Raw genomic sequence first — 14,427 nt, 5'->3', positions numbered from 1 at the left:
CTAGGTAGCCTAGACTAGTCTAGAACTTAACATTCTTCCTGTCTCAGCCATCTGAGTGCTGGGATCACCAGGACCAAACTCGCTTTCAAGTTCTTAAGATCCTGAAGCCTGCTTTCTAGATAACATCTGGTATACCATTTGAGTAAACAGTTGATTCATATAATTTAAGAGCATTCAAAGACAAACATCGGACTAGTAGTTTAGAAAAAATTTTTTTTTTTTTTTTTTTTTTTTTTTTTTTTTTTTTTTGCTTGAGCCGCTTACTCCAATAGAAAGGGAAGGACTGATTTAGTGCTGTGGAAGAAGAGAATCAGGCTGCTCCATTCAGCCCCATCACCACGTATCTCTGTACAACCTTTTCTTCAAGACTTATTTTTCATCTCTATGAGGGTATCAGGTTCCCATGGAGGCCAGAAGAAGGTATTAAGTGCCCTGAAGCTGGAGGTCCACATAGTTAAGAGCCAACTGAAATGGGTGCTGGAACCAAACTGGGCTTTTCTGAAAGAACAGCAAGACTCTCAACCGCTGAGCCATCGCTTCAGCCTCTGCACAGCCTCTTTCCCTTAATTTTCATACCAAGCTAGTGAAGGAGAGATACATGAAGTTGACTATTTGACATACCCACTCTAAAATGCTCTCTTTGGCATTCCTTTCTCTCCCTCCACCCCAGCAAATACTTTTACCTTTGACATCCACCATATTGGAAATGGCAGGTGTCTTGGGCATATACACAGGAGTTGGGGTCAAAATGCTCATTAAAGGTTCTTGTCTTTTTAAGAATTTCTTAATTTTGCATATATGAATATTTTGCCCACATGTCTGTGTACCATGTGTACGCTGGTGCCTGTGGAGGTCAGAAGAGAGCATCCCTGAAACTGGAGTTACAGATAGTTGTGACCTACCATGTGGGTGCTGGGAATTGAACCTCAGTACTCTGTAAGAGCAACAAGTGCCCTTCACTGCCGAGCCATCTCTCCAGCCCCAAGGATTATTTCTTAATGAATAGAATGTTGCTGCACTGGAGCTCTAAGATGTAGAGCAAATGTATTCCCTTTGTGAAACAAAACCACCAGGTAATTATAAAGCCAAGAAGGGAACACAGAAACATCCCAACATTTACAATAAACATGTATTTTCCAAACCCTGGCATTTTTCTTTCTTTTCTCTTTGGCAACAAACCCCTCCAAAACTGCTTGCTTATAGCATGAAGGCCATAAGGGAAAGCCCGCTTTACAGTTCCGTGAAAGAAATAAACCACCTGTCTCTAGGATCAATTGTACTGACCTTTGCTAAGCCCTGCCAAAGCCTCCTATTCTCACAATACGTACACACATAGGAAAGAGAATGACCTAGTTCCTCATAATGCAGCCAAACAGTGAATTATTCAAGTGTGTTTTTAGTTTTTGCTGTTGTTATGCTTTGTTTTTGAGATAAGGCCTCATTATGAGGCTCAGGTGCCCTGGAACTCAAACTCTAAATAAATCCTTCTGCCACCATGCTTTGGTTGTAGGCTGAGTTGATAATAAGACTCTCCTCCATACACGCACAAAGCAGATCACTGACATAAACTTCAAAGTTTAGTACTTTGCTATACCCCAAATCCTGCCATTTTGGTTTATATGGAACAGCTCAGTATCAGAGAAATTATAATCCAAGATGAAACATGCTGCATGATGGCATCAGGTAATGGCTTTCGCTGAGTGACATGACAGGACATCGTGAAGTGTACATCAGGATCACACACAAGGCAGCCTGCAAACAAACAAACAAACAAACACAAAAAACAAGCTGAGCATGGTGGCACACCGCTCTAATCCCAGCACTCAGGGCAGAGGTGGACAGATCTCTGTGAGTCTGAGGCCAGCCTGGTCTACATAATGAGTTCAAGGACAACCAGAGCCATCTAGAGAGAGACAGGGTCAAAAAACAAAACAAACAACAACAACAACAACAAAACCACTCTCAATGTCAAATTAAACCAGTATTTAGCTCAATTATAATTTATAGAAAAAGCAAACAAACAGAGAAACAGCAGTCCCTGCCCCTCATGCCAAAGTTACATTTCCTCAGACACACAGCCATCATTGGGAAGCATAGGGTTGTACAAATGCATAACATTAAATAATTTTAAAATACAGGTTTCTTGGGTATGATCCCAAAGAGTTTCCAACTTTTTTTAAAGGATAATTTAGGAAGGCACTGAATAAATTAAAAGTACTTAAACAGGTTTCTTATAGCCCCAAAGTCAAAATAAAACGTATCTCCACCATAACACAGCCTTATCGGACAGAATTTCATAGGACATCAGGTTTCCAAGGTCTAAATGCTTCCTGTTTCTATCTCCCCCAACCCTGAATTACACAGGTTTTCTTTCTTCAAGTCAAGTGTTTTCTGGCAAAGTACCTTTAGGACACATTAGGCTTAGTCATTCATAATCATTCACAATTCAAGACTCCATTTACTAGCTAAAGGCCAGCTTAGTCTCTCTAGTCAGGACTCCCCTGTTACTTACAAGGACCATGTAAAAACACTAGAGGAGAGCGTCCTCCCTGAGGAAAAAAAAACGACTCTTTAAGAAATTCAAACTTGACCTCCTAAAAAAAAACAGCCTTCAGAGACTCCCCTCCAGACACTTGCTCTTCTCATTATTTTCTAAATGTGATAGTTAAATAAAATTAAATGTAAATAACAGGCAGTAATTAAATAACTCATTTTAAATAAATAAAGATATGTTGTCAGAGTTTTCAGAGAATAGAGGAAGATTTTTTTTTTCCTGGTAAGTTCACATTCCTTTCTGCACCAGTCTCTCCTCGGGCAACACTGCCCTCTACAGGGCAAGTGGTGTTTGTCCCTAGTTCTTAGGGGACGGAGTAAATGGCTTGACGGCATACAGCACAGTCTTTGATTTCTGAGGCAGTCTGTCCTGGACTTTCTGTCAGTGACTCTGAAGGCCACAACTGAACAACTTTGAACAACCGAAGGGAGTCAGAAGTTAATTTCTTTTGGTCTTGGACACCAGGGCTTCACAATCCTGAGTGGCCTTGAGTTTACGTAGCCAAGAATGACCCTGAACTCCTGGTCCCCGTCTTCACCTCCAACTGCTGGGTTTATTGGTGTGCCCCACCACACCTGGCTGGAGATGAACATTTGCTGCCGTTTTCAAACGTTACGGGGCGTCAGAATCAGCCGATGGCAGGCCTCACAGCTACAGGTTCTGAGTTTATAAATCTGGGTCCCGGCCTAACAGCTGACCTTTCCAGCAAGCCCCCAAGTGATGCACAGTCAGAAGCCAGGCCAGGAACTACATTTCCTGAGCTAGACTCCGAGCTTGTCCTTCTTGTCTCAGAGCTTTGCAACAGGGTGAGCGCTTGCCACCATCTGTCTCACTGAACAAGAAGTCAAGCCTCAGCAAGGTGAGTGAGTCACACGGTACCAGCGGAAGCCTGTGATAGATTCAGGACTCAGGACGGCTTGACTCAATTGCTCTTGCCCACTCCCCTATGCCTGCCATGTCAGTCACTGAAATTGTTAGGGATGTCCTCCTTCCCCCTTCAGCTTTTTCTTATAGAAGTGAAGGGTGTGGGTATTGGAATTCAAGTGACTCTTTGGGGGGCTTTCCCTCTCAGAGTACCTGGAGGTGTAGGTTTGAAGCCATTCTGGAAAAGCCAGGTTGGGTCTGTCTGTGAGTGGGGTCTGACTGGGGTGGGAAGACCCGGGTGAGCCAGCTCCTCACCCCAGTGTAGGTGTACAACTCTGACAACGACCAGAACGGTCTTTCTTGTTCTGGATTCTGGAGTTCTGTGTAACAGAAACTGTAGAAGCAAAGTTGAAAATTAAGACTCTCCTCTCGCCAACATTTGAAAACCTCGGGATTCTAGTAAGAACGAGGTCCCAGAGGGAGACACCTCTCCAGAACCCAGCTCAAACCATCAATAACTCTAAAGAGTCTGCCCGGCTGTGTGCAACCAAAAAGGATTTTTGACACTACTCCCCACGCCCCAAAGTGAGTGTTTAGGGTCACATACTCAATTGGGATTACACAGGTGAAAAAGTCTCACACGACGCCCCGCAAAAACAGTTTGTCTGCCTTTGTCCTCCACCCATGTGGCATTTCTCTGCGGATGCTACGAATCCAGAACACAGTTACAGGATGCTCTTAGAAAAGCAACGCTGCATCCTGCCCAGCAGAGATCCTCAAGTCGTGGCCACGGCCGGCCTTGGTGCAGAGCCGGACCCGAGACTCCAGCCGCTCACAGAGTTCATCCAGGGCGCCGGTGCAGGACTCCAGGCTCTCCGACAGTTTCTGAATCTTGGCCTTCAGCACGGCCTGGCTGACTTTGGTGGCGCCCTCGGCGCGCCTGGGGATGAGGAAGCCACGCGAGCCGAAGAAGACGATGAAGTAGACAGAGTTGTAAAGGGCCATGGAGGCGTCCCTCCCGCTCTGCAGCAGCTGGCGGTCCCCGCGGCCCTGCCACCGACAGAAGAACTCCAGGCAGCTCAGGAGCTCGCGCATCTGGTCCTGGCAGGTGGCGGCGATCTCCTGCACCCTCCTCACCTCCCGGGAATTGCACAAGATCAGAGAAAGGTCGGACGTGACGGTGACTGCCCCTCCGGCCGTGGCCACCCCCAGGCCCACGGCTGACGCCACGAGCGAGGCCCCCAGGGTGACCGGGCTGAGTGACAACCCCACGATGGCGGCCACGGCGCCCGCGGCGCTCAGGGAGCTGCCAGCCACGTTGGCCGCCAGGGAGCGCTTGCGTAGACGCTCGAGCCTCCTGGCCACTTCGCGCAGGCGCAGCACCTCGCCGTGCAGCCGACCGCGGCGGTCCAGCAGCAGTCCTTGGAAGCGCCGCAGCGCGTCGGCGCCCTGCGGCTCCCGGGCCGCCCGCCTCTCCATGCCCTGTGGGGACACAGACGCGCAGTTAGCCCCGAACCTCCGCGCCCGCCGCTGCCCCAGGCTAGAGCTGGCCGGTGCATGAGAGGGAGTCCTCAAATACAAAACAGACCTTGGGCTTGGGGGGCGGGTGTGTGTGTGTAGCTTTAATGGTAGATCGCTTGCCTAGATTCAATCCCAGTGCTGAGGAAATGAAAACATGAATAAATACATAAAGAGCCGCTACTACCACTCAGTTACCACTGGGTCATGTGTCAAGGTTTCAAAGGCCTGGCCTGGAGTCTGGGACAATAAACACAAGTTCTCAGAAACCGTTAGCTGTGCTTGCAAAGAGGTTATGCTGTCTTCCGTTTTTCTCCCAGAGAACAGGGTCTATGGGCTTCACCTTCAGGCACATAAGAATTAAGCGGGAAGAAGGCTGCTCCAATACCGACACTTTGCTCTGTTTCCAAGATGACCCTAGTGCCGTTGCCTGGCATGACACCCCCAGCCTATCCCCCTCCGCCCACCCCTGGCAAGCAGGGACCAACAACAAGAAAACACCTTAAAAGTGGCAGGCTGTGCGTGCAACAGACTGCCCCTTATGTGGAGACCTGTGTCCTAGGGATTTGAGGTTCTCTCTCTCTCTCCTTCCCTCTCTCTAATCCTAGTACTTGAGCGGCAGAGGCAGGATCCTTAAGAGTTCAAGGCTAAGCTGGTCTATATATTGAGTTCTAAGCCATCCAAGGCTACATAACCTGTCTCAAGGCAAAAACAAACAAACAAACAAACAAAAAAAAAAACACAAGTAAGGGGCAGGGGGATAGCAACTCACTGAAGGCTTGAAAAGTGACTAATGGAGAAAGCTGACATACCAGGGTCAAAGTTCAACTGCCCCAGTTGCCAGAGACCCCCACTTTCATACCAGCTGCACTTTCCAGCAGTCAGCACTTCTTAAAGGTATCAAGTAAGTCACAGGAAGAACATAGCAAGACTGAAAGATCAGGGCAGAAGTTATTAAATATTTTGAGGTCTGTCCATTTGCTTTTTGTTTTTGTTTTTAAAGAAGCTGGCCTCGAACCCCAGATTCTCCATTCTCCAGCCTCCTCCCGCTGTGTGCTAGGTCTCCAGGCTTGCACCAGCACACACAGCCAGAACTCACTGTCGAGTGTTAAGATGAAGCGGATGCTTCTCAGTGCCCTGTGTAGAACACTGGTCTCCCGACCCATTGGTCCCACTGTTCCTTGCTGACCTCCATGATTTGTCTGACTGGTAAGAAGTTTTCAGGCAAAAAGAACGGAGGGGAAAGTCGCCCCAAGAACACGATGGCCCAAGAGTTGACCCCCATGCCACCAACCCTATTTCAGACGCATCCCCCTGTACTCCCCACTTACCTTCCACTCTGGCCTCTGGGAAAAAAAGTGGGTGACCGTTTCTGGATGAGCATGCTTTATAGTTCCCAGGAGCCAATGACCGCTCTGGGAGAGCCTTGTCTCATTCTGAGAAGCTGCCGTTTCCTGCCCTGACCCCTGCTGCCTTCGGCCAGGATATGACATGTTGGAAAATGAGCCGCTAGCAAAGCACATCCCGTATTTAGGAAATGAACATTGTGTGTTCGCTTTCCCCTCCAAAGGCCGGAAGAGAACCACAGGCTCTTCCCCAACTTGAAACAAGTGCTGTCATCTCCCAGTGGGGATACCCTGCCTTTCCTCTCCTGAGAATAGCTCCTGACGCCATAGGAGAGGCTTTCCCACAAGCCCCAGGCTGCCCAATTATAGTGTTTCTTTGAGAGAACTCCATCAGAGAATCATTTTTAAAAAAAGAAATGAGAGGCTGGGAAACTCAATTATGATTTATAGAGACATTCGTGTCAAAGGGCGTAGCGGGTCTGTGAGTAGCAAAAACATGTGACCCCAGCACCGAAGAGCTCCTAAGAATGCAAGGTCACGCCCACAGGAAGTGCTGCGTGCAGTTTGGGGCATCTCCAGCTGTGCAGAAGACACAGGAGGTCTCGGAAAGGGCATTCTGCGGGCCAAATGCGTCAGAAAAATCACTGGGGTCAAGCTGCACCCCGAGCTAATTATACACTTTTCCACGGCAGCAGGGAGACGATGGCCTCAGGGATTTTCACATGAAGCGTGGGCTGTAGCTCACGTGATGGTCAGATGCGCACCTTCTGCCTACAGGTCCCTCGGCAGGGCCTGAAGGACAGTAACCTGTTACAGATAACGCAGGCGGGAAAATGAGTGCATCTTCTCTGTGCTTCCCCAGACCAGAGCGTGGATAGCCACCATAGCTACCCCAAAGCAGTCACAGATGGCTGGAGCTTAGCCACCACACCCAGCCACACGAAGGGCCTTTGCTGACGCTGTAGATTTCAGATTAGAAAGTCCAAACTGGTTTTCATTTAAATGATTCATGTCTCCGGTTGGGCGTGGTATAGTAGACTCGCTTGCAAGAGGCCCTGGATTCTACCATCAGCTCCCCACAAACCCACCGTAGTGGCTGCTTCCACCGGTAATTTCAACACCAGGTGGAATCCAGCCTGGTCTACATGAGTCCCTGTTTCCAAAACAAAACAAAGCAAAAGCCCTCCCCGGTTCATTTGGACTCTCTTACTCCGTGTCTGTGAAGTGGGTCTCACTACGGAGCCCTGGCTAGCCCAGTAGAGCAGGCTGGCATTGAATTCGTGTTGATCCCCTTGCCTCTGCCTCCTTTGGAAAGTGTCAACAGTTCTATCACTGCAGAACTCCATTAAAGCCCCTCACTTTCGTATCAATCTGTCCTTATCAGAGCAATGCCACTTGCTGATACAACCTGCTGCCCTTGAACTCAGTCAAACTTTGGTCCATAGGGAAGTGTTCTGGTCACAGCTCCTACAGAATTGACTTAACAGAGCAGGATGGCCCCAGTGTCTTCTTGTATTTTTGAGATCAGACACAGAACGGCTGGGCATGGTGGCACAAACCTGTAATCCCAGGAGCAGGGAAGATGAAATATCATAGTTGCTAAAACGTCAAGGTCAGCCTGGACGGTAGAGTAAAGTACAAGGACCTGAGGCTGTTGTGAGCTGCCTGGGGTGAATGCTGGGAACCAAATCCAGGTCCCCTGCAAGAGCAGTACGTGCTCTTAACCACTGAGCCATCTCTCCCCAGCCCCTGAGACGTTTTGTTGTTGTTTTCTGAGATAAGGACTCACAATGTAGCCGTTTCTAGCCTCAAACTGTGGGGATCAGAAACCGGGGGAAAGGGGTGAGTGGGGACAGAGGCCACGCACAATCCTGGAAATCAGGCTCCAGAGACCAGACTCAAGATGCTGCTCTAACTTTATTGTCCAGTGTAAAGGCCTTTAAACAGCTGAAAGGCCAATCAGACCATCCTAAGATAGACTCAAGCAACAGCAATAATCGATTAAGTTGGTGTAACTGTAAAGAAATGTGGGGAATGTTGGGGGGGGCGGGCAAGGCCACCTTAGAAGACTTCCATAAAGAAGGGGAAGCAGTCCTCACCCTAGCCTCGGATCCATTTTGAGACGTCCCTAGCGCATTAGGAGTCCCTGTATGCAGTGGGTCAGGGTCTGTTGAGGAGCTGTAGGAGTTGCTGACGCTTCACTCACCAATCCCTATGGGCCTCCAAAAGGCTTACCTCAACATTCCCCACGTCAAACAGAGATTTGCCTGCCTCTGCCTCCACTGGAACTAAAGATGTAAGCACAATGTCCAGGTTTTGCTCGGTTTTTCGAGACTAGGTTTTTAAGCAACTCGTGCCAGCCTCAAACTCACTGTATAGCAGAGGATAACCTTCAAAATCCTAATGCTCCTGCCTCTGCCTCCACTTGCTTGAATAACACACATGAGCCACCACACCAGCTTCTGCACAATACTTTAAGGGTAGCTGGATTGCAGGAGGTCTCAGCTATTATTGCCATGAATGGATGGAATCCTACAGGCTCCAAAGCACCCAGAGAACTCCGGACGGCAGACATGTTTGGTTTTTTTTCCCAGACTGGCTTATGATCTTTATTACTGTGCACACATATCCTTAAACGCCAGCCTGTGTTCTTTTTTCCACTTAACACTCCTGCCAGAACATAACTCTCTCTGTTGACAGTTCTCACCTCTGTCATTTTTAATAGCTATATAATAATCCCATTGTTTGCTCAGTCGTTTCCCTGTTAAGACACTTGGACTGCTTCCAGCTTTCCCGTCATTACTACAGTTGCCAGCACATCTGTGTATGCTTTCCTTTTTGGATCACCACTCTCCCACCCCCACCCCCAGCCCCTGGCACCCTCTCGGGGAGTATTCACAAATGGGAAAAACGGTAAGTGAGGGAGAACGGATGCCTGTTACGTGTGGCTGTGTTTCTATTCGAAAGAGCCAATCACTGTGTGATCTGCCCTGTAATCCAGAGGCTTTGACACGACTCAGAGTTTTCTTTTGTTGACGTTTGATTTGGTTGTTTTCAGCTCCGCTACCATGGATAGAGCACCTTCTATAAGCTGGAAGTCGCTCTAGACTCTGGGTTTGAAATGTTAAGTACAATACGGTCCTGCCCTGAGCAGATGGTAATCTGTTGAAAGAGAAAGACACGAAACAGATCATTCCAATTTGGCATGGAAAGCACCAGAGATGTGTGCAGCAGCCAAAGAAACATGGAGAAAGTACATACCTAGGAAGTGCTAGAAAGACTGTCTGGGATGCTAGTACAGAGCTGAACCTGGACAGAAAGCAGTGGAGGCAGAGGAGGGCCAGCTGCGGAGAGAAAAAGAAAAAAGGAAAAAAGAAAGGCACAGGGGAAGCGTCCAGGATGCTTCAGTTAAATCCTGCTGCGCACAGAGAGGGAGCGAGGAGTGTAAAGGGATGAGGTTGATGGTCTCCACAGAAGCTGAGCCATGATGATGGATAATTGTGCCTTTTGGGGTAAAGAGCCTCGAAGGTACTTCATCTGTGACCTTGAACTGGCTGCTCATCTGTCAGCTGTGTGGAGGGTGGCTTTCTTGATTAAGTATATAGCTATAAGTCAGGATAAGTTAGAAGCATATTGAAGCAGCTGGAGAGGTCATCACGGATTGGGTATGTGAAGAGAACGGCAGAAGGGACAAAGTACCTGCTAGGCTTTAGGTCAGGTATGGTGGAATACACCTGTCACCCAGTACCTGAGATGTGGAGGCAGATGGATCAGGACTTCAAAGTCTTCCTCAAGACACACTACACGCGCACACACCATGAGCACACACACAAATATACTTCAGAAGCAAAACTGACTAAAGAGGACAGTGCGTATAACTCAGCTGGTAGAGGGCTTGCCTGCACGCAGGAAGCCCTGGATTCTAACCCCAGCACCATACAGACCAGCCAAGATGTCACCTGCAACACGAGCAATGGGGTGGAGGAAGGAGGGCCAGAAGTTCAAGGCCATCTCTGGCTATATAGCGGATTTGAGGCCAGCCTGGGATACATGAAAACCTGTCTGTCCTGCCCATTTCTTACCTTTTTGGTTAATCTCTTAGGCCATCTTTAAAGCTTTCGTTCAGAGGTAGTACCCATCTGCTTACATTATAGTGGTCAATACGGCCAGGCAGCCAATAAAAGGGACAAGAAGGCATCTTCCTTCCACAGGGAAAAGTAAACAAGAGAAGCTCCTCTGCACAGTGCCTGCCTGAGACAGTTCCAAGATGAGCACACCACCATCATCTGTGTGCGCTTTCTCCTCGGGCACTTCTTTTGACTCTCAGCTTTCATCTGGATGTATCAAGAATCTCACTCTGGGTCATGAAAGTGAGGTAGGGCCGGTGTCTAAGGGAGGACGCAAGAATGGAACAGCACCTGTGTGTCTGTGCACTTTCAATCCCGGCACTTGGGAGGCAGAGGTAAGAAGATCTCTGTGAAGTCAAGGCCAGCCTGGGCTATATAGCAAGCTCCAGGACAACCAGGACTATACAGAGAGACCCTGTCTCAAAACACACAAAAGAAAAAAATCCTCACAAATAGAGAGAGAGGAAGGAAGGAAGGAAGCAAGCACACACCAGAGTGGAGAATCCAGAAGCGGGAAGACAGCATGTTTGGGTTCCACTGACTGTTGTATCGTGTCCACGAATCCATCTAAAAATCCAAGTTCTTGGAGTGATCACTGGTTCTAGTGCCATCCACTCGATGTGCTGGACAGGGTGAGAAAGAAAATTACAGTGAGGATCACATATTAGAGAAAAGCAAGCCAACAATTACAGAAAATATGCACAGTTATTTGACCTAATTTGACTCACCTTGATCTTATCCAGTCCTCCAAACTGCTATCATTTTCATCATTTTATATAAAAATGCTTTGTATAAATTTTATTGTCTGATATTGGCTTGTTAGAATCATCGCAGTAATCATTTTATGTTTATATCATTTTGTTTTATTGTTTTGAGGGTTTGCTTTGTTATGTTATGGTTTTATTTTTCCTTTTCTATTTAGGATTGATGATTTTTTTTTTATTTTAAATTGCGTGTACACACGTGTGTGTACGAGTGTATGTCCATGTGTGTGCAAGTTCCTGTGTGGTCCAGAGGAGGACATTCGCTTCCCTGGAGCTGACATGAGGGAGCATTGTCAGTCATTTGACATGGGTACAGGGAACCAGGCTCACGTCCTCTGCAAGAGTCGTGCTCCTTATTAACTGTGAAGCCATCTCTCTAGCCTCTGGTTTGGGTTTTCGTTTGTTTGTTTTTGTTTTTTTGTTTTGAGACTCAGTCTCCCCTAGCTCAGGTTTACCTTGAACTCAGAATATAGCCAAGAAAGACTTCAAAGTCCTCTTTCTATCCAGTGCTGCTGACCAAACCCAGGAGCTCTTACCTGCCGGGCAAACACTCGCCTACCTGAGCTACACCCGCAGCCCTTATTTTGATTTTTGAAGACCTGTTTTGCTAAGCAGATCCCGCTGCACTCAAACCAGGGCAATCATTGTGCATCGGCCTCCTGGCACTGGGATTATTGGCAAGCACCACCACACCTGCACAACTTACTTATTTAAAATTCCATGTTTTTTTTGTTTTTTTTTTTTTTTTAAATCACTGCTTCAGAGCTAGGGTGTGTGATACGCAACTCTTAATTCCAGCTCTCAGGAGGCTTCGACAGGAGAATAACCAGAAGGTGAAGGCAAGCACAGGCTATACAGGCTTGTCTCACTGGAAGAGCAGCCAGTACTCTTAACCTCTGAGCCATCTCTCCAGCCCCAGGATTCGTAGTTTTAAAGCAAGCATGTGAAGGTGTTTGTGTGTGTGTGTGTGTGTGTGTGTGTGTGTCACATATTCCTTTGGGGAAATCTGACACCCAGGGCATTTCAGTTGTCCCAGGCTCCCAAATATAATCAAGGGGAGGCAGTTTAAATTTTACCTCCCTTCTTCCTCCTCCCCAGGTGTGCACACCTGCACAGAACACCTGGGATTTTATCATCAGTAGGCAAGCATGCCCCATGGGCTGAGCTGCCCCAAATGAAGTTTGCCACACCCTTTTCCTAAGGTGCCAGAAGGACTGCAGCTAGGAGCACAGCCCTCTCCCCCCCCCCACCTTTCAAGTGCCTCTTATCTCCGGGGACCCTGGGAAACAATTAACTTCGTCTCTCGCTTTCCCAGACTTAGTCATCTTGCAGGTTCTCAGATACGCGCAATAGTCACGGCTGCTATATTATAACACCTGCTTGTCTTGTGTCTACAGAAGCCTGGTAAATCTTAAGCTCTCCCTCAGCTTGCAGACTCTTTAAGTAGTTTCATTTATTGCATGCCCCTTAGGGGGCAAGATAAGATTGGATAATGGTTTCCTATTGTGACTGCCAAACCTATTTTTTTTTTAGACGGGGTCTCAGTGTGTGAACTTACTTTTAATACAGAAATTCATTTGCTCTTCTTATGTGTATATGTAGGAGGAGTCGGTTTGGTTTGGTTGGTTTTTAGTTTATATGTTTTATTTATTTATATTTGTTTAGACAAGGTCTCTGGTACCCCAGACTGACCCCAGGCTGGCCTCAAACTCACCATGTAGGTGAGGATGACCTTACACTCCTGATCCTCCAAGGGCTAGGATGATACACACGTGCATATTTATAAGGTGCTGAGGTGAAGCCCAGGGCTTTATGCCTGCCAGGCAAGCACTCCACCAACCAAACTGCATCCACAGACCTGTCCGGCTTCGTCTGACTCTTTTTAAGACTAGGACTTGTTATAGAGCCAAGAACAACCCTGAACTCCTGGCCTTCTGCCTCCACTGCTAAGAGTATGGCAGTATATATCATGCCTGGCTGTCCTTTGACCCCCAACACGTGTGAGTGTGTGTGTGTGTGTGTGTGTGTGTGTGTGTGTGTCAGGAGCACGAGTGGAGGCCAGAGGTCAGCCTCCAGTGTCATTCCTCATCCATCTTGGCTTTGGTTTGGGGTTGTTATTGTTGTTTGTTTTGTCTGGTTTGGTTTAGTCGTTGTGTTACTGCATTTGTTTCTTAAAAGATTTATTCTATTCATAAGTGTTCTGATTGCATGTTAGGGCGCGCCCTAAGCCCTGAGGGCCGTGGTGAGACAGCTGCCTCTACGAAGTCCCTGGATGGGGCACTGCTAGGTAGAAATGGGTGAAAATGAAATAGCTGTGAGCAGGATGTCCAAAGACTTGAGTTCCTGCTGCTTGGTGTGTGTGGTGGGGAGGGGGATCCCGTAGATCCCGGAGGCATAATGGGGCAGCGTTAGGGTATCTCAAAAGGGAGGGCACCAGGAGATGCCCCTGGAGGTGGAGAGGAGCCAAGGTAGGTATGGCTGGTGAAGACAGCCTAGAAAGGAATTATGACGATAACTGAGACGGGAGGAGAGGGCGCAGTGAAACTATAAACATCTGATGAGGGCAGTCAGCTTGAGATGGTGGGTTCTGGGGTGCCAGAAGTGATTCAGCTGCTAGCTGTGACGTTCACCCTGAGTCCTTCTTGAAAGCCTGAGACACAGTAAATACAGCAATAGGGTGGTCACAGAGGTACTGCCCATCCAGAGCCTCAGATGCTGCATCTGAAGCATCAAATGGAGCAATATGAGCAGAGACATAACCCCTGGAGCCCATCATTACCTCAAGTGTCAGTAAGATGATCCCCAAAGTCCATAAGCTGCTCAGTTTCACAGTCCATGTTCCCAGTGAAAATGTTGGCTCCTTCTTTTGTTGACAGCTAATGCTTTCTCTACCTGTGCTGGATTCCAACAGTGTTTGACCATGTTCATAGTCTTAACAGCAAACTCAGCATCCTCCTCGCTGAAGAATCCAACAAAGCCATAGCCTTGGTGCCAGTCAGTGTCTCTGTCTATGGTGAGGGGCCACTAGCCATACCTGGAGAAAGAGCTCCCACAGCAGTGGTTCATTAACCTCTTCTAGACCTCCCGCATACACCGTGGCATCTTGACTACTTTTGGCAGTCATGTGAAAAGACTCCCATTGCAACTCTGAGCCTCCACCTTGTTTTTTGAGATAGGGTCACTCATCGGCCCAATGCTCATCAACCTAGCTAGGCTGGCAAGCCCCAGGCATCTGCCTGCCTCCCCAGTGCTGG

General features: G+C 47.9%; 1 protein-coding gene across 1 annotated transcript; it reads right to left on the bottom strand.

Moving 5' to 3' along the window:
• Positions 1 to 1,968: 1,968 nt before the first annotated feature.
• Positions 1,969 to 6,444, bottom strand: Apold1 (apolipoprotein L domain containing 1). Its single transcript, XM_021641329.2, has 2 exons — positions 6,268 to 6,444; positions 1,969 to 4,900 (listed from the first exon to the last, which is right to left on the bottom strand). Exons 1-2 carry the CDS (start codon positions 6,427 to 6,429, stop codon positions 4,157 to 4,159), a joined length of 906 nt encoding a protein of 301 aa, XP_021497004.2. The 5' UTR covers positions 6,430 to 6,444; the 3' UTR covers positions 1,969 to 4,156.
• Positions 6,445 to 14,427: the final 7,983 nt, after the last annotated feature.

The sequence above is a fragment of the Meriones unguiculatus genome, chromosome 5 (assembly GCF_030254825.1).
Source record: "Meriones unguiculatus strain TT.TT164.6M chromosome 5, Bangor_MerUng_6.1, whole genome shotgun sequence".
NCBI lineage: Eukaryota > Metazoa > Chordata > Mammalia > Rodentia > Muridae > Meriones > Meriones unguiculatus.
Note: the sequence above shows the minus strand (reverse complement) of the source record. Positions and strands in the feature narration are given on the sequence as shown.